The sequence below is a fragment of the Tupaia chinensis genome, unplaced genomic scaffold (genome assembly GCF_000334495.1).
Source record: "Tupaia chinensis unplaced genomic scaffold, TupChi_1.0 Scaffold000115_1, whole genome shotgun sequence".
Taxonomy (NCBI): domain Eukaryota; kingdom Metazoa; phylum Chordata; class Mammalia; order Scandentia; family Tupaiidae; genus Tupaia; species Tupaia belangeri.
In genome coordinates, this window is record NW_006159579.1 from 9,084,459 (window position 1) to 9,102,827 (window position 18,369).

Sequence of the window (18,369 nt, forward strand, 5' to 3'; positions counted from 1 at the left end):
GGACTAGCAACTTGAAAAAACATGCCGGGTATGTGTGAGACCATGCTCAAAGTCCCCCAAAAAGGGAAAAATGGAGCAGAAGGGACTGCAGTGTGACTATGTCCCATTGGGAATGCTTTCTTCCTCTTTCCGTCTCTCTCCAGTATACACACATATCCTCTGGGGGGAAAAAAAAAATCCATTCTCTTCTTGGGATTTTGGGCATGCAAGCACATGTGCCTGGCATGAGTTTCAAACTGCTTGGTCTCGAACCATGGTTGGCCATGTGGGAGTCCAGCACCTTAACCACGATGCCATCTGCTGTCCTCCTCATCTACAGAGTGTTTTAATCTCAATATAGCATTATCATTGATTCCATCAAGTAAAAAATTTAGTAACTCACAATTTGATTCTGTGTACTCACTACCTAGATTGCTTAGGCAAATCAATCAACTACTCTGAACCACAGTTCTATACTCTACAGTGAGAGTACATACATTTTAGCATATAATGGGCACTCAGCACATGAGATATATATTTTTTTTTTTTGGAGAGGTTTTTGCTATAGGGCATGTGCACTCGCCAGACAGACAGAGACAGAGACAGACAGAAAGCGAGAAATCACCCCCCAGGGGGGATGGCCACACTGCAATCCCTTCTCCTCCATTCTCCTCTCGGGATCTTGGGCACGCATGCACACGCGCCCAGCTTGAGTTTTAAGCCACCGGGTCCGGGACGCGAACCGCGGTTGACTACATGGGAGTCCAGCGACATAGCCATTACACTAACTGCTGGTCCCAGCACATGAGATCTTTATCATATGCTTCTGGCTGAAACCCAGGCCAATCCTCAGTGACTCTCTGCTGCCCCAACTTACCGTTAATCAGGTAAGGATGGTTACAACATTTTCTTAGTTCCATCATGGTATTAATGAGATTGGGCATGTTGTGCTGATTAGCCCCCTTGGTCAGGAAGGAAAAGTTCTTCTCCAGGATGGCACGGTAATACTTTTTCTGGATATTAGTCAATTCCACTTCAATGATTGTTTCCTGTTTAGGAGCAAGGTTCTTTTCCACATCATCTTTTAGCCGTCGAAGCATCATTGGTTTTAGGATAGACTGCAATTTCTTTACCTGTCCAGGAAAATAAGACCTGCTTACCTGCTCCAATCCTGACTTAATGACTACCAGGTAATCCAACCTTCACTATATCTCTTGAATATCTAATCACAGTACTTTGCTAGTAGACAAAAAGAAAGATCATGACTGATCCTTGAAAATGGGAGTTTATAATAGTACTGAAAAAAAAAGAGTTGTTTTTTTAATTCACAATTACTGAGAACCCACATGGCAATCTCACGAGATAAAAGGGAGAAAGATACAAAAGACAGGACCTATTCTCTAGGATGGAGCAAAACAAACCTCTTTTGGACTTTTGCTATCACATATGAGCAGCAATTACTTGAAGAATATTTTAAGTCATGTTAGGAGGTACAAGTGATTATATTGCAAAGGGAAGATTTAGATGCTCAAAGAACAGAGTCAGAAGTTGAGGCAATCTGGAAACAATTGTTCTTACACCTTTTAAATAACACAGCAGCATACATGTTTAGGGGTGACAGTTTTTAAAGAATTAACATAGGAAGGCAGTATCTCCCATCCCTTAATGGAAACTGGTGTACCAGGGGCATTTTAAGCCTGACGGTGTTTTTGGCTATGCTCCGTCTGCTCCTTTCCTAATAGCCAAGGCCTGGACAGCAGATCTCTACTCACTTGACTGCACCAGCAAGGTGACTTGTTCCCTCTCCCAGGAAGACAATGACAGAGTAAGGGATTCAGCGTCAAAGCACCTGAGTTAACCTGTACCTAAAACATGATACCAGTAAGATTAACTCTGATGGGAAAATTAAATAAGGGAAAATGAAACTGCATAAGGAATCAAGTTTCAAGTCAGAAAGGGCTGTTTAGAAACTTTAAAAGGGGGTAGATTCTGCATAAGTAAGTGTATACTACAGCAATGCTTCCTGAAGAAATATAAGGTGATTTATATAGCATGATTTAGAAGAGTTACTTGCTGGAGAAGGTTTCAGAAAATGATGAATATGCTTTACTTTGAAAATAGATGCTTTCTAGAACTTCACTGTGTTTTATAATACAGGTATTTCAGAGAAGCAGACAGTAGAATGGTGGTTTCCAGGGACTGGGTGTTGTCGAGTTGGGGCGGGGTGAGGTCTAGGAAGTACTGATCAAAGGATATGAAATTTCAGTGAGATAGGAAAAGTAAGTTCAAGAGATCTATTATACAACTAAGTGACTACAGTTAATAACAATGTATTATATTTTTGAAGATCAGTAAGAAAGTGGATATTGACTGTTCTCACCACACACAAAGAAATGAGGTAACACATATGCTAATTAAGTCAATTTAGCCATTCCATATATACGTATTTAAAAACATCGTGTTGTAGTACACAATACATACTTTTTGTTAATTAAATAAACAAAATTTTAAAATTAAAATTACATTTGATACTTTTTGAGGGCGTTTTCTCCTAGTTAATAACTCCAGCCTTAAAGCCACTTTTTTTATGAGACCTTGATTACAGCCAAGGATACGTAGGAATCTAATACCCCAATAGGTGAGGAATTACTACATAAGAACCCAAAGAGAACAGATGGAGCTAGCTAGTGTTAAAGAAAGGGACAAGTGTCAACCTGCCACACGTTGGGCTCAGCTTTTGCCCTTCGCTTGGTTCATACCTTGGATCATTTAGAGTATACTATAAGCCAGACACTGTGCTGGTCAATACAACAAACACAACTTTGGAGAAGATGTGGGCCTTGTCCTCAAGGAGATCATTGTCTAGGAAGAAGAAAAAATGCATACCACAAATTAAGTGCAATGGGAGAAGATGATGCATTTCTAATGGTCCAAAAATGGAGAGAGGGTTGGGTCTGGCTTTCGAAGAACCAACAGATATTGCAAATGTAGAGAAGGGGAATTAAGTTTGATTATTCACTGTTTTCAAAGTCTGACTTGCATCAGAAGTAGAAAGAAACAGACTGAATCAGAGAGTGTACTCTTGACATCTGTTAGCAAAATTCCCAAACCATTTCAGTCCCCAAATGATCTGCCCCAACCCACTTTCACACCATTGCTAGCTTAATTTAGCAGAACTAATCATGTCATTCCTACAATATAAGCCTTGCATGGCTTCTTGATTACCTACTGAATTTTTCCAAGATCTTCCCACAATATATCCCTGAACCTCTCTGGCCTCATACTGCACAATTCATCAGCCTGCTTTCAGCTCAGTCAGATGATTCCTCACTATTGAATAGATTCCATGGCTCTGATTATGCTGGCTTTTCCCCCCTATGCAAAGTAGTCACTGACTCTTCTCTCTACAGTTGAAAACTTACCCACTTTAAAATGCATTTTCAAATTGTACTCTCTCCTTGAAGTCTTCCCTGATTCTCAAACAGGAGGGATTTTTCTCTCCTTTTAAGCACCCAACTCTATTTGTTCCTCTTATAGCATTTAAACTTGCCTGGTTTATTGCTATAATCCTTAGTAAAGACTTCTACCCTAGTAGACAGGTATTTATCACAGGTTGTTTTGAATCAGCTTTGAATCCAACAAGCTAGATTTGGGTCTAGACTTTCAGAAACTGAGTAAATTCAGTTGATCTGGACAAAACTGGGTGACCAATTCCTTCTCTAGGTATGTGGCTGCCTTCACCTCCTCACTACCTGTGTATTATGCTGTGCTCAAGAAGATGGGCCTGGGAACATGTTGCAGTTTATATAGGAGGAAAGATGAAGAATCAGGGAAACAGAAGGAAATACCATGCTCCTGAGGCCAGACCTACAAGCAAAATCATTATGCATACAAGTGAAATCAATAAACCAATTGGCTTCATGCACCAATCTAAGATATTTTGGATGGTGACTCAACTACTCTTTGGAGCAACAGAACTGCTAACAATCAGCTTACCATTCCCTTCGTAAACAAACACACACAAAATAAAAGAGGTAGTGCTCATTTTACAGGGATGTAAGAACTTACTAAATCCTGTCTCCAATGACTTAATCTTTCCCTCTCCAGAAAATTTAGCAAACTGAAGAGCTCCTCCACAGAGTTCTGCAAGGGGGTCCCAGTGAGCAGCACTTTATGTTCCTGTATAAATTAAAAGCGCATGATTAATAGTGTGAGAGCCACCAAAACAGTACATTTTAGTGAGAAAAATTAAGCCAGGGCATTCTCTGCCCAATTTGGGGCAATTCTACTCTGCTTTAATGAAAAGATAGGATTCTAACACCTCATAGAGATACAGTCAATAAACAGATTAACTTCCTTGCATATCGCTGCTTTCAGCAGCAACCATTCATTCATTCACTCAATGGACTCAGTGCGTATCCACCACATACTGGGCACTGTGCCAAGGCAGTAATGTTAAAAGGCCATCATATTTGGTACCAGTTTGTTCAGGGACCAGGAAACAAGTCAAATGCTTTACATTTCGAGTTCATAGTCTTCACGGTACTTAAGAGCCCCCTGAGTCTCTTTAAGAATCAATCTGTGGCAAAGGTTGAATTGTTGACCCAGTTTGTAGCAAAAGACTTGATTCCTCCACAGTATCACAGCTACAGAGGGCAAAAAAGAAATCTAGAACAAAAGGACCATGCACAAGCAAGCTAAATGCAGAATAGCTAGAGAATGCTTCCTGTGCACTGAACAGGAAGAATGTGTGTTTATGTAAAGAGCTTGCAGATTCTCACCAGGGCCATGAGCTTCAGACCCTCTAGAAGTTTGCAGTTCCTATTCTTCAGTCTGTGGGCTTCATCAATTATCACACAGCTCCAGTGAATCTTCTTCAGTTCTGGGCAGTCTGCCAGGATCATCTCAAATGTGGTGATGACTACATGGAACTTGAAGACGCCTGAAAGGGGGTTTCCCTAAGAAAGACAGAATGGAAGGCAGAGCTTTACACCAGGACTGTAGAATTCTGCTAAAGGGTAACTTGCTAGATTAGAGAAGGTAACTAACTATAAATGCTAAGGCCCAGGTGAGAAACCAACAAGCACTGTTCTTCCTCATGAAGAGAGAGAATATAAGAAAGAACCAGCTAAGACAAGAAACGTCACTGCATCAATGAAACAGAAGCAAGACAGTGCAAGCCCTCACAAAGGTGAGAAGCATGTGCAGGAAGGAAGGCATGGCAAGGGGGCTTTTTATTTATTAATGCCATAGAAAAGCAGATGGGTGTTGATTCACGTATTCCCAGGGGTTGGTCTAAACCATGCATAGCTACTCTCTGCTACTCTTCAGATTTAATTCATTTCACCTTGTAATTTGGTTCTAGCATAGATTCAAAGTAACAACCCTGACTCACCTAGGACAAGGGCCACCAGGCAGGACACACACTGCTGCTGGCCCCATATTTCGAGAGCACAGAACTGTATGATACCAGAGCACATTTGCCATTTTTCCAAGTATCTCCTTTTGCTGTTTATAAACCCTCCAGAGAGAGCACTGACTCTCCTCTAATTAGTCATTAAATTTTTACCTTGTTTAATGAAAACATGCAAGACAAGCATACAACCATACTCAGCAAAGTGATTTAAAAACTTAAAGAAAAAGTTCTGGGGCCAGCAGGTGGTGTGGAGGTTAAGGTACTAGATCCCATACAGCCGACTGCAGTTTGGCTCCCAGACCCAGTGACCTGAAAAATTACATTGGTGTGTATTTATGTCCAAAATCCCAAGAGGAGAGTGGAGGAGAAGGGAATGCATTGTGGTTATCTCCCCTGGGGGATGATTTCTTATTTTCTCTCCCTTTGCTGAGTGTATGCTCCCTACAGCAAAACTAGACAAAAATCTGTTGAGCTTTCAACAATTTGAAACTTGTTTTCTCTTTTCCTTCCCTGTTAAATCTGTTAACCACCTTCCCAAACTCCCTGGCTGGGGATCTATCCTCTGTACACAAATTCTACTCATTCACTTTCCTTGTTGTGAATATAACAATTAAGATGAAACCTTCTGCATATAAAAGTAACTTCATAAGCCAACCAATAAGCCACACTTTCAGCCTCCTTAAAAAAAAGCCTCTGGTATATATTAGAAAGTTTGGAAAGCATATCCTACAATCTTGAATTTTACCATAAATTAAAATAAACTACCAGGAAGGAGCAAGAAGTCAGCCTTAACAAACAAATGGCTCTACAAAGTAAGTTAACAATCCATTGGGAAAAGGAAAATCTCTTTAGTAAGTGGTGCTGGAAAAACTGGGTATCCACCTGCAGAAAGATGAAACTGAACCCCCATCTTTCACCATTAACAACAATCAACTCAAAATGGATCAAAGATCTGAACCTAAGACTTCAAACAATAAAACTACTGGTGGAAAATGCTGGGGAAACTCTGGGAGATATTGGAGTAGGCAAAGACTTCTTAAATAAGACTCCCAAAGCATAGGCAATAATCCCTAAAATAGACAAGTGGGACTATGTTAGACCAAGAAGTTTCTGCACAGCAAAGGACACAGTAACAAGTGTGAACCGACAACCCTCACAATGGGACAATATTTTTGTTAAAATATGCCTCAGACAAGGGACTTGTACGAGAATACACAGGGAATTCAAGCGCCTTATGTGAAAAAAATGATTAACCCAATTAAAAGATGGGAAAATGAACTAAAAAAAATCTCTCTAATGAAGACATATGAACAGCTAAAAAGCATATGAGGAAATGCTCAACATCCCTCATCATAAGGCAGATGTAGATAAAAACCACAATGAGATACCACCTAACCACGCTCAGTCAGAAAAGTGCTTGCACATCCATGTTTATTGCAGCATTATTCACAATTGCCAAGACATGGAACCAACCTAAATGTCCACAAACTGATGAATGGATTGGAAAGGTGTGGTATATATACTCTATGGAATACTATTCAGCCATAAAAAATAACAAGACCCTAGAATTTGATAGAAAGTAGTCAGATATGGAGGATCTATTGCTGAGTGAAGTAAGCCAGGCTATGAAAGAAAGATATTGCATGTATCCACTTAATATATACCGACTATCCACACTCTATGGTAGAGAGTGAAAAACTAGAGGACATAAAAGCAGTGAAGTTACTTAACGAGAACAGGACACTGTGGAATGGGGGAGGTGAAGAGAAGAGGATAGAGAAAGATAGCAAGAGAACAATAGAGAGGCAGGACGGTAGTGAGAATCAGATATGGCTTATTACCTGTTGATGAGGACATGTATAGTATTCTCAACTCGATTGGCCTGAGAAGTATTTCATGATGTGTAAAGTCTTTTTACAAGCAAAATGAGAAATAGTGATTGACTGTTTTAAAAAATAACTAGAATAGTAATAATGATTGGGAAAAACAGAAAAGATATTGAATGTTGAAGTGGAGAGATTAATGTCTCTATATTGACTGACATGCATGGCATTCCCTTTTGAAAAAGCAATGTAATACACTGTAAAGTTATATGTAATCCAATGTAATATAAAGAAGATTATGATGATAATAAAAATAAAAATTAAAAAGAAAAAAAGTAAGTTAACAATTACTCAAGGTGCTGGGAATTAGGAAACTTGAAAGTAAGCGACAGAAAAACGATGCTGAGCCGAGGTTGTCCCTGGGTCTTGGTGAGCCATGTGAGGCTGAGGCTCACCTGAGCATCTCGGTACACCATTTCGTACTGCTGGATCATCTGCCTGCTGATCTGGCTGCCGTGGTACACGATGGCGTTCATCTCTGTCCATGTTCGGAACTCCCGCTCCCAGTTAGTAATGGTGGACAGAGGAGCGATGATGAGAAAGGGGCCATGGATTCCCCTGAGGAATATTTCTGAAAGGAATGTGATGGACTGGATTGTTTTTCCTAGGCCCATCTCATCAGCCAAAATACAGTTTTTTCTGCAGAGAGTGAGAAATATAGGTAATTCATTATCAATACAGAAAAGCTATAGAATTAATTAAAAAGATGCTTCAGAAGTACACCTTGATTTGTAAGGTCATCAGTGTAGACTTTTTTAGAGGTGAAACTGAGGATAGTTTATTATTATTACTAATATCCTATTTCCCAAATGGAACTATGAAAACTTGGAAGAAACTATATGAAATAGGCCTATTAAAATATAAACTTGAGACAAGGAGATTGGCTTCAAACCTAAACTGGTATCTGTAACTGATAAAGTTCCTAGAAGCCAAAGTAAAAATAAAAAGCTGAGGGCCAGCAAATGGCATAGTGGTTACGTTGCTAGACTCCCACAGGGCCAACTGTGGCTCGAGTCTCACACCTGGTGGCTTGAAAGTCACGCAAGGAACATGTGTGTGTGTGCCCAAGATCTCAGAAGGAGAATAGAGGAGAAGGGATCGTGGTGTGGCCATCCCCCCTGGGGGGTGATTTCTCACTTTCCCTCCATTGTCTCTGTCTCTCTCCAGGAAGCATATGTGCCCAATGGCAAAAGCTTCTTAAATAAATAAATAAAAATAAATAAAAAGATTGTATGTTACATGATTCTCAATATCTATCATGTGTATGTTATCAAAGGACAAACTTACTCATATGATAAATTCCTTATCAGAGTAAAAATAATCTTTTCTGGTGATCCAGAAGCATGGACTACGCACCAGAGCCGTGGCCCTGGAATGTGGCCACTGACTAGTCTCATTCCCTCACTGTGCAGATGGGCAACCCAAGACCTAGACAGGTTGGGAGAGCTGTCTTCTGGGCACACTGTAAGTGGCAGACTACTTTAGATCACAGTTCTCCAGGTGGCAGTGCACTATCACACAACACTGGAGCTATGTGGGCGGCCCAGGTTTGTATCCTGGCTTGATCTGACCATGGCAGGTTTGTGTGCCCATGATCCTGACTGGCTGGAAGGCTGTGAAGAGGACTATGGCAGGGTGAGACTTGGCCAAAAGTATCTTATTTCTCTCTCTCATGAAAGAAATAAACAAACTTTAAAAAATTATCACCAGGAAAAAAAAAATCACTACCAGATGGGACCAGTACATGGCATAGTGGTTACATTGCTGGACTCCCACAGAGCTGACCACAGTTTGAGTCCCAGACCTGTATCTTAAAGCTCAGGGAGGGCATGTGTGCATTCATGCCCAAGACCTCAGGACAAGAATGAAAGAGAAGGGATTGCAGTGTGGCTACCACCCCTGGAGGGTGATTTCTTACTTTTCCTCTTATTGTCTGTCTCTCTTTCTCTCTTTCTCTGGTGAGCACATGTACCCAATGGCAAAAAATCTCTAAACACACATACACACACAATTACTACCAGGGGTAAATTTGATAATGTTAAGAAAACATCAACTTATCTTTCTTGGATGTCCTATTTTAGCTAGATTCTGGTAGGAACCAGAGCACAGTTAAAAACAGAGTATCATAGGGAACCAGCAGTTAGCGTAATGGCTACACTGCTGGACTCCCACGTAGTCGACCTTGGTTCGCATCCCGGACCGGTGGCTTAAAACTCACACTGGGCACGTGTGCGTGCGTGCCCAAGATCCTGAGAGGAGAATGGAGGAGAAGGGACTGTGGCGTGACCATCCCCCCTGGGGGGTGATTTCTCGCTTTCTGTCTCTATGTCTCTGTCTGTCTGGCGAACGCACAAGCCCTATAGCGAAAAATAAAACTCTCAAAAACAAAACAAAACAAAACAAAACCCCAGAGTATCAAAGAACAGGTCCACTATATTGATGGCTCACAAACAAGCAGTAGAGTGGAAAGCTAGAATCCAGATCCATTCCGTTTTACTGTTTTTCCTAAATACTTAAGGGATAGAAAACTTCGTTAAAAGATCTTTGGTGTTTTGTTTCATCTAAGTTGAGCTTAATCTTTTGGTTAGACTAGCCAAAACAAAACAAACCTCAGCACAAAATAATGTCTAAAGACCACTCCTTTGTTTGGAGAAACACCTGATGTAAAAATAAAAAGTTATTATTGGAAGAACTAATGTACAAAGACTACTACTCCAAATTATAGCTTAGCTGTTCTTAATGCTCTGCATTTTCCAGGGTAAGGCAACAATATACTTCCAGATGCCACCTGGTTCCTCACCTGTTATACCAGTTAAAAAGAAGCCAGTTCATTCCCTCCAGCTGGTACTCCCGGAGCTGGTTACTGTTCTTATACTCGCGAGACTTTTCGAGTTTCTGCCAAGCATCTGAAGCAGGCCGTTCCTAAGAAAGAAAGCAGAGAGCAGGATGCATGGAGAATATTTTAGGAGCATAATACAGATAGGAATGGGAAGTGGTAAATCTCTAACACTGGTCTAAGGCTGTTTCCAACTACGATTACTTTGAGTAATGTGCAAGCCTTACAGTTTTCAGTTTTTACAAATTAACTAAGAACACCTCTGTCAAATTTCTACATAATTAAAAAGAGAAAAGGACTATGTAAAATCTTGATAAGTATTCAATTGTTTTACTTAGATTCTTAGATGTCACTCTCACTTATAGTTTAATTTCCCTGTAGTTGATACAAGTTAGGTTTTTGGTTTCTATAAACAGAATTTCTTTTGATACTTTGTGTCTAGGGTATCAGGGCAGGAAAATACAGTGGGTCCAATATTCCACTGGTTAGTTTTTCTTTTTTTTTTTTCCCCCCCACTGGTTAGTTTTTTCTTTTTCTTTTTTTGGAGAGATTTTCACTGTAGGGCGCGTGCGCTCGCCAGACAGAGAGAGACATAGAGACAGAAAGCGAGAAATCACCCCTCAGAGGGGATGGTCACGCTGCAATCCCTTCTCCTCCATTCTCCTCTCGGGATCTTGGGCATGCACGCACATGCGCCCGGCATGAGTTTTAAGCCACCGGGTCCGGGACACGAACCGCGGTCGACTACGTGGGAGTCCAGTGACATAGCCATTATGCTAACTGCTGGTTCCCCCACTGGTTAGTTTTTGAAGTCAGCACACTAGGGAAACATTTATATAACCAAAGCTGCAAATTCCCTAAATTTCACTTAAAATAACAGAGGCAGTTTTATAACTTTATTTTTCCACACAAAATACCACTTTCTAAATATAATTACTCTTTTCTCTACTAATATGAAATGGTATACTCATCTTATACTGGATTCTTTATTATGTACCACTGGCTCATCTATTACTACAATAAGACCACTTTTTAATGACTGTAGTTACATATCTCATCAGGAATTATTTTTCAAAATGTCTTGGCTGTTCTAGCTTATTTACTATGCTGTATAACTTCAGGATTAATCTGTCAAGTTCTCTTTTAAAATCCCACTGTAATTTCAATTAACATACACTGAATTTATTGATTTGGGGAAAATTTAAATCTTTATGTATTGATTCATCCCATCCCAAATTTTTGTTCATTTAGGCTTTTTATTATTGGGACACAAACTTGGTTATTTTGCTTATAGACACATTGAGCCTCTAAGTTGAAACTGTAAGGTCCTAAAAATAAAAAATTCTTAGCTATGCCTATAGTTATAAATAAAAATACTAAAATGATAACTTTTCTAAATAGCAATCTTAGCTTTTGATAGTTTTACTTTGATTATTATAATAAAGTTTACAACTAAACTTTACATATGTTGTTGGGCCTGCAGGTGGCGTGGACTTAAGGTGGTGTGGAGGTTAAGATGTCTGGATCCTCCATGGCTGGCTCTGTGGTGTGAGATTTAATAAAGTAACTCCAATTACATTACTCATACTTGGAAACAAATATAAGCTCTCTATGGTCTCGCAGAAAAACATGTATTACGACTTACATACAAAATTACTGCAGTTGTGGTTAGGCTAATCACTTTAAAATGAAACTGAGGAGACAGAAAGACAGAGAGAGAGGGAGAAGAAGAGGGAGAAAGCATCACCCTCCAATAAGGCATGGTCATGCCATAATCTCTTCTCTTTCATTTCTCCATCCTATTGGGATTTTGAGCATGTATGAACACAGAAGAGTCTGGCATATTTTTCAAGTTGCCAAGGCTCAGATTTGAATTGCAGCTGACCACATGGGATCTAACTCCCTTAACTACTAGGCTAGGGGCTGGCCCTGGAACTTGCTTCAACCAGCACATAATTGCAGGTATTTTTAGAAGCAAGGAGAATACATATGACAATACAAAAAAAAATTTTAGCTTTTAACCAAAAAAAATTTTTTTTGGGAGAGGTTTTTGCTATAGAGTGTGTGCACTCACCAGAAAGACAGAGAGAAATAGAAAGCGAGAAATCACCCCCCAAGGGGGATGGCCACACCCCAATCCCTTCTCCTCTATTCTCCTCTCAGGACCTTGGGCATGTATGCACATGCACCCGGCGTGAGTTTAAGCCACTGGGTCCAGGACTCGAACCGTGGTTGACTACATGGGAGTCCAGCAACGTAGTTGTTATGTCAACTGCTGGTCCCAAAAGCAAAAATATTTCTATATCAATTCTCCTGATTTTTTCCCTTAAAGAAATTACTTTCTTCTTAGCTGAAAGGAACAACTCGTTACGGAGCCCTGAAAACTAAGCAACCCACATTCCAATGAGCATTTTCTACTGAGCTACTATGGAGAAACTTTCTGGATGCTTCTTCACCACTAGTGACTCAAGTGGCTCACTCTCAGCATTGCAGATACTGTATAACAGAATTCCACTGTAGATTTCTTCTTTTTTAAAAATTATTTCTTTATTTAATTCCATTTGTTATTGTGATTATTTTTAAATTTGACCATAGGGAGACAGAGCGAGAGGAAGGATAAGTGAGAAAGCAAGCCACCAGGTTCAGGACTTGCACCGCGGTTGGCCATGTGGGAGTCCAGCACCTTAACCATCGTGCCACCTGCTGGCCTGCACTGTAGATTTCTACTTTGCTGCCTTGGAAATGCTCTAGTTGTAGAGGTGTCACTAACCTAGTCACTCCTCTGGGATTTTCCTCTATTAGTGTCTCCAGTGCAAAGAATTTTAGTTTTATATTACTTATTGTTTCAGTTTAGAACTTCTGAGATAAAATTTCAAAATGGTCATTTTAAATAAGAACAAATAAATGATAAAGACAGACACACATAAAATGATCCTAAGCTTCACTGAAAGCCAGGAGGATAGCAACATAACAGCAAAGTTGTAAATGAAATGTGAAATCACCTTGAAAACACTTAAGAATTCATAATCTTGTCAAGTGCACACTGTCAGGTTGAGGAAGTAAGTGGGAGCTGGGCTGAGAGAGTGGGTAAGAATCCCAATTACTTCTAGATGATAACTTACAATTCATCTCAGAGTGAAATTCTCTCTACTCTCTGCTGCCACACTGGTTTGCCTTTGCATTATGCCACACATTACAATTAGCTTGGTGCTGCATTTCAATGTGCACACATGCTTTTTCCTTTAAACTACGAGGTCCTGGGGACAGGGCTTGTACCTTGTTACTTATTATATTTCACCTAAGAATCAACCCACAGCAAATGTTTAATAAATAACTGACAAATTGGAGTAAGAACAGATAACAGTTTATGTGTGCATGTATGTTCATACGCATATATATGCAAGAAGGTTGAAAGAGGAGTTTAATAATCAAGTATGCAGACAAAACAGTATAAACCATGTCACTTCTAATTATAGTTCTGTATCTCAAAATACTGTTATACACCTTTCATATGCAAAAAAAAAGAAAAAAAAAAGAAAAAGTTAAACACTGATCTTGAACGAACTAACAGGGATCAGGGATCTAAGTTCAATGTTGAGGTCTAGTTCTCTGAGTCACAAGTTTCTAGTGATAACACCAATAAGAAACTGGATAAAAGTTTTTTGTATAGAACTGCCTTTTTTTTTTTTTTGCTATAGGGTCCATGTGCTCGCCAGAGAGACAATGCGACAGAAAGCGAGAAATCACCCCCCCCCAGGGAGGATGGCCATGCCTCAATGCCTTCTCCTCCATTCTTCTCTTGGGATCTTGGGCTCACATGCACATGCGCCTGGTGAGTTTTAAGTTGCCAGGTTCAGAACTTGAACCATGGTAAGCTACATGGGAGTCCAGCAATGTAATCATTACACCATCTGCTGGTCCCAGAAAAAAAATCAGCAAATTTTTTAACAATACAAAGTGATCACTCCAGTCTATAATCGTATTATTTAACAAATGATACTCTTTTCAAGTTAGTTATACCTTAACAAGGCTCTGATCCAATTTTCCTTTTAATTGTTAATACTCTAAAGACTACTATTGGATTATAGAAAATTCATGACACATTTTTGCATAGGAATACAGAAAAATACATCACGACTTTTTCAACATCCCAGTATTTCTCAGGCACCCTAGAGCATCTGTGCAGCTGGTGGTTATAATCCCAAAATCAGATAAACAAACTGATTCAATACACACACTGAAAGTCTATGTGCTCTCTGTAAGGTCCCAGAAATCTAGAGATGAAGGACAGTTCTTCCCCTTAAGAATATTCTAGCTGAGTAAAGAAAAATGATAAAATTGAAGAAAAATAAAGAAAAGAGGTGACTGAGGGAACAAGATTCTCTCTTGGAGAGGAAACAGGAAATAGGAAGCAGTAGGAAACAGGAAAAATAATATCCACTGAACATCTTCACATTTCTTACATATTCTTTCTTACTGGCTCCATACACCAAACCAAGAGAGTTAGTATACTATCTAAGTGTCTTAAATGTTGCAACCATAAAAGTAAGGCCCAGACTTAAAACTGACCAGGGCACTGGCTTAGGAGGAAATCACCCTCAATTCCAGGTTCAGTGCGGGAGTGACAAAGGTTAGATACCACAGAAACCACTTAGGAGCACAACCAAAGGAACATCCGTAATTGCCAGGTTACAAGAGGTATTAGACAAAGAGATGGATACTTTACCACATGCTTAATTTCAGGGAGAACTTGAAGAGATTCAAATTCTTTAACTTTTGCTGGATCCACATCTTCCTCTAGCTCCCATGTGCTTTCTTCATATGGTAGTGAGCACCACTTAACCAGGTAATGTGTCACCTCCTGGTGGGACACAGGAGAGGAGAAAAACTTAATGCTTTTTCTGCTAGGTTAGAGTTAGTCACACTCTGTCAACCTCTAGGGGAAAAAAGAAACACCTATATGACAACACATGAATATCATTAAAACAAGGGTCATATGTTAACAAAATATGCAAAATATGTGGAAAGAAGGAAAGATGCATTAGGAAAGGCAAAACGGTAAATCACCCACCTCACCAGTTTCTGCATCCTTGGTGTGAGCCACCTCCAAGATGCGGTCAACTTCCACATAGTCTGGATTGAACAAGTCTTCATCAGGCTAACACAAACAGAGAACAGTTAAGCAGAGTGTCCCTTCTCTCTAATGCAACACTTATTTTAATGTGACCCTACTCCAGACCTGATCAGAAAACAGAAAAAGTCTGTTTGAAAATAAAATCACTTCATAAACATTTCTTTATTGCCCCTCAAGTCTGCTCTACATGACTACTGGACAGTCTGAAAAGTCATGAGGTATTTTTATATGCAAAAACGCCTCATGACTTTTCTGACAACGCAACAGATTTAAAAGATCCAACCATCTTATTGTTTTTTAAGGTTTTTGCCATGTGCTCATGCACTTGCTGGAGAGAAACAGAGAAAGATAGAGAAAAGTGAGAAATCACCCCTCAGGACGGATGGTCACACCGTAATCCCTTCTCTTCCATTTTCCTCTTGGGATTTTTTGGCATATGTGTGCATACAGACAGGGCCGGAGTTTCAAGCCACTGGGTCAGCCATGTGGGAGTCCAGTGCCTTTACCAAATGCCACCTGCTGGCCCAGAATCCAACCATCTCAGAGGCTGCACATTATAGTACTGTGCAAAATCAACATAAAGGCGGCCCCTTATTGTTTTTTGTTCCTGTTGCCCTTAGCAACTCAGAATTAGTTTCTTTTTATTTTTTAAAACAACATGAGCAGCTAACACTAGAAAGGGACATAAAGGAAACTTTCTGGATACTGATAATATTTTATTTATGACCTAAGACTTGATCCACTGTCAGAACAGCTTTTCTACCTGGTTTAGTAACAGTATCATGATCTTTGTCATTATTGTTACTAAATATGGACTGACTTGCCTCCTTGTCACTGTCACTCCTTGATGTGAATGAACTGCTTCCTCTACAGCAGCAGTAGGTAATCTGATTCTCTGCTCTTTGTGTTTGCTCTTCAACAGTCTCTTCCCTATCTGGGTTAAATAACCCAGTTTGGTTACCTGTTTTTCATATGCCATGTTTCCAGATGTCTTAATGAAACAAGGAACCAATGGCTGTAGAATACTGACTCTGAGCAAGGTGCCACAATAACACTTCTGTGAACACTGTGTTCCTTATTACCCACAACAATGAAGATAGGGAACTACTTGGTATCCATGGAGGGATGGGTGGACAAAGAAAAAATGGTGTACATATGTACAGACAATAGAATATTAGCCTTTAAAAAGGAGATCCTACCATTTGCAATAACATGGATGAATCTGGAGAACATTTTGGTAAATGAAATAAGTCAGACTCAGAAAAACAAATACTACATGATACTCACATATGAAATTTAAAATAATAAAACTTAAAAAGCAATGAATGGTTGCCAAGGGCAGAAAGGGGGATAAATGGAGAGTCAAACACTTTAAGTACATATACTTTTTGTCAATTATACCTTGATAAAGCTTTGACACTATGATGTGTGTGTGTGTGTGTGTGTGTGTGTGTGTGTGTGTGTGTGTCTAGGGTTCCTGTTTCCCAAATATTTAGCTTTTTGTTTTTGATTCCTAGAGCAGCTTTAGGACAGCTACAAAGATGATGCATGACAGTCTGACCTTCTCCTTCCTTCCCTTCCCCTGCCCCTTTTTCTCCCTAGACAGGCCACAGAAACTAAACCCCAAGTGGGTCTTACAAACTCTCTTACCCCTCAACTTGCCTCCCCAGTCTTTCTGATAAGTCACAAGGCAGAAGGACCCTGCCCCATTCCTGGGAGGAAGAAATGCAGCCCAAAGAGGGCAAGAATCCAAACCCGCAAGCCTTGCAGGGTATTCCTGCCCAGTCTATTAGCATTTCTCGCTTATGCAATGATGTCTCCATAAAAACCCAAAAGTAAAGCATTTTGACAGCTTCCTGATAACTGAACATGTGGGGGCTCCCGGAAGGTGGCACTCCCAGAGAGGGCATGTAGCCTTCCCACATGGCTTACCCTATGCATTTCTTCATCTGCATTCTCTGTGATACCCTGTAAGTCTAAGTGTATCCCTGAGTTCTGTGAGCTGCTCTAGCAAATTAATCAAATCCATGGAGGGGAGGGGATCATGAGAACCCTGATTTATAGACAAGTCAGAAGCATGGGGCTTGCATTGTGGGAGGATGACAGTCTTGGGGACCAGACCTAAACTATGGGATTTGATGCTAACTGCAGCCTCAGAACTGAGCTGGATTAGAGGACACCTGGCTAGTGTTCACTGCAGAACTGATTGCCTGTGGTGAAGAGAAACCCCCACATGTTTGGGGATCACAAACATTATCTGTGTTCTGAGAGGAGTGGAAAAACAGTTTTACTGATTCAAAAGCTGAAAAGCAATGACACTGTGCCATTTAATCTTCACAGGTATGCTGTGAGGTTGATGTTATTAGGAGTCCCACCTTAGACATATGAGGATATTGAGTTTGAAGGACTTTAGACAAGAGGTCCAAAGCCATTCAGCTGTGTGTGGGAGGGGATAGGTGGGTGACAGGAAGGAGCCAGAACCTGCACCCAGGAATTTGACTCCAGAGCCCCAGCTCTTTTCACCACGCAGTCCACTCTCCACCTTTGCTCTCCAGTACTCTGGTGTGCTTCTTCCCCTTCACCCCTGCAGTCCTGCCGTCCTCCCAGGTTTTACCAAGTCCCTTGCTGCACCTGGTATCAAATGAACATGGCACTTAAGAATGAAAAGAGCGAGGCACCACAGGACTGATCTATTGGTGTGGTCTATAACTTATCCAGCAACCACTCTCAGCACACAGAGACTTGTGGGGACTTCAAGTGGCAATACCTTTTCTCTCTAGAACTGCTACCTGTCCTCCCCACTTCAAATTTGTAAAGATTCTTGGGACCAGCAGTTGGTGTAATGGCTATGTCGCTGGACTCCCATGTATTTGACCGTGGTTCGAGTCCCAGACCCAGTGGCTTAAAACTCACACAGGGCACGTGTGCGTGCGTGTCCAGGATCCCGAGAGGAGAATGGAGAAGGGATTGCGGCGTGGCCATCTCCCCTGGGGGGTGGTTTCTTGCTTTCTGTCTCTCTGTCTGTCTCTGTCTTTGCAGCAAGTGCACGCACCCTAGAGCAAAAACCAAAAAAAAAAAAAAAAAAAAAAAAAAAATTGAAAAATTTTTTGGAACCAGCAGT

At 40.5% G+C, this 18,369-nt stretch overlaps 1 protein-coding gene across 1 annotated transcript in view; it reads right to left on the reverse strand.

The window, feature by feature from the left end:
* The window catches only part of CHD6 (chromodomain helicase DNA binding protein 6), a 266,925-nt gene that overhangs the window by 88,791 nt on the left and 159,765 nt on the right, over positions 1 to 18,369 (reverse strand). Inside the window, exons 9-16 of the mRNA XM_027770197.1 lie at positions 15,186 to 15,272; positions 14,841 to 14,975; positions 10,079 to 10,200; positions 7,674 to 7,917; positions 4,761 to 4,937; positions 4,048 to 4,158; positions 1,752 to 1,844; positions 857 to 1,112 (exon numbers count right to left, since the gene is read on the reverse strand). Of these exons, the coding sequence (XP_027625998.1) occupies positions 857 to 1,112; positions 1,752 to 1,844; positions 4,048 to 4,158; positions 4,761 to 4,937; positions 7,674 to 7,917; positions 10,079 to 10,200; positions 14,841 to 14,975; positions 15,186 to 15,272 (1,225 nt within the window). The remainder of the gene's footprint in view (positions 1 to 856; positions 1,113 to 1,751; positions 1,845 to 4,047; positions 4,159 to 4,760; positions 4,938 to 7,673; positions 7,918 to 10,078; positions 10,201 to 14,840; positions 14,976 to 15,185; positions 15,273 to 18,369) is intronic.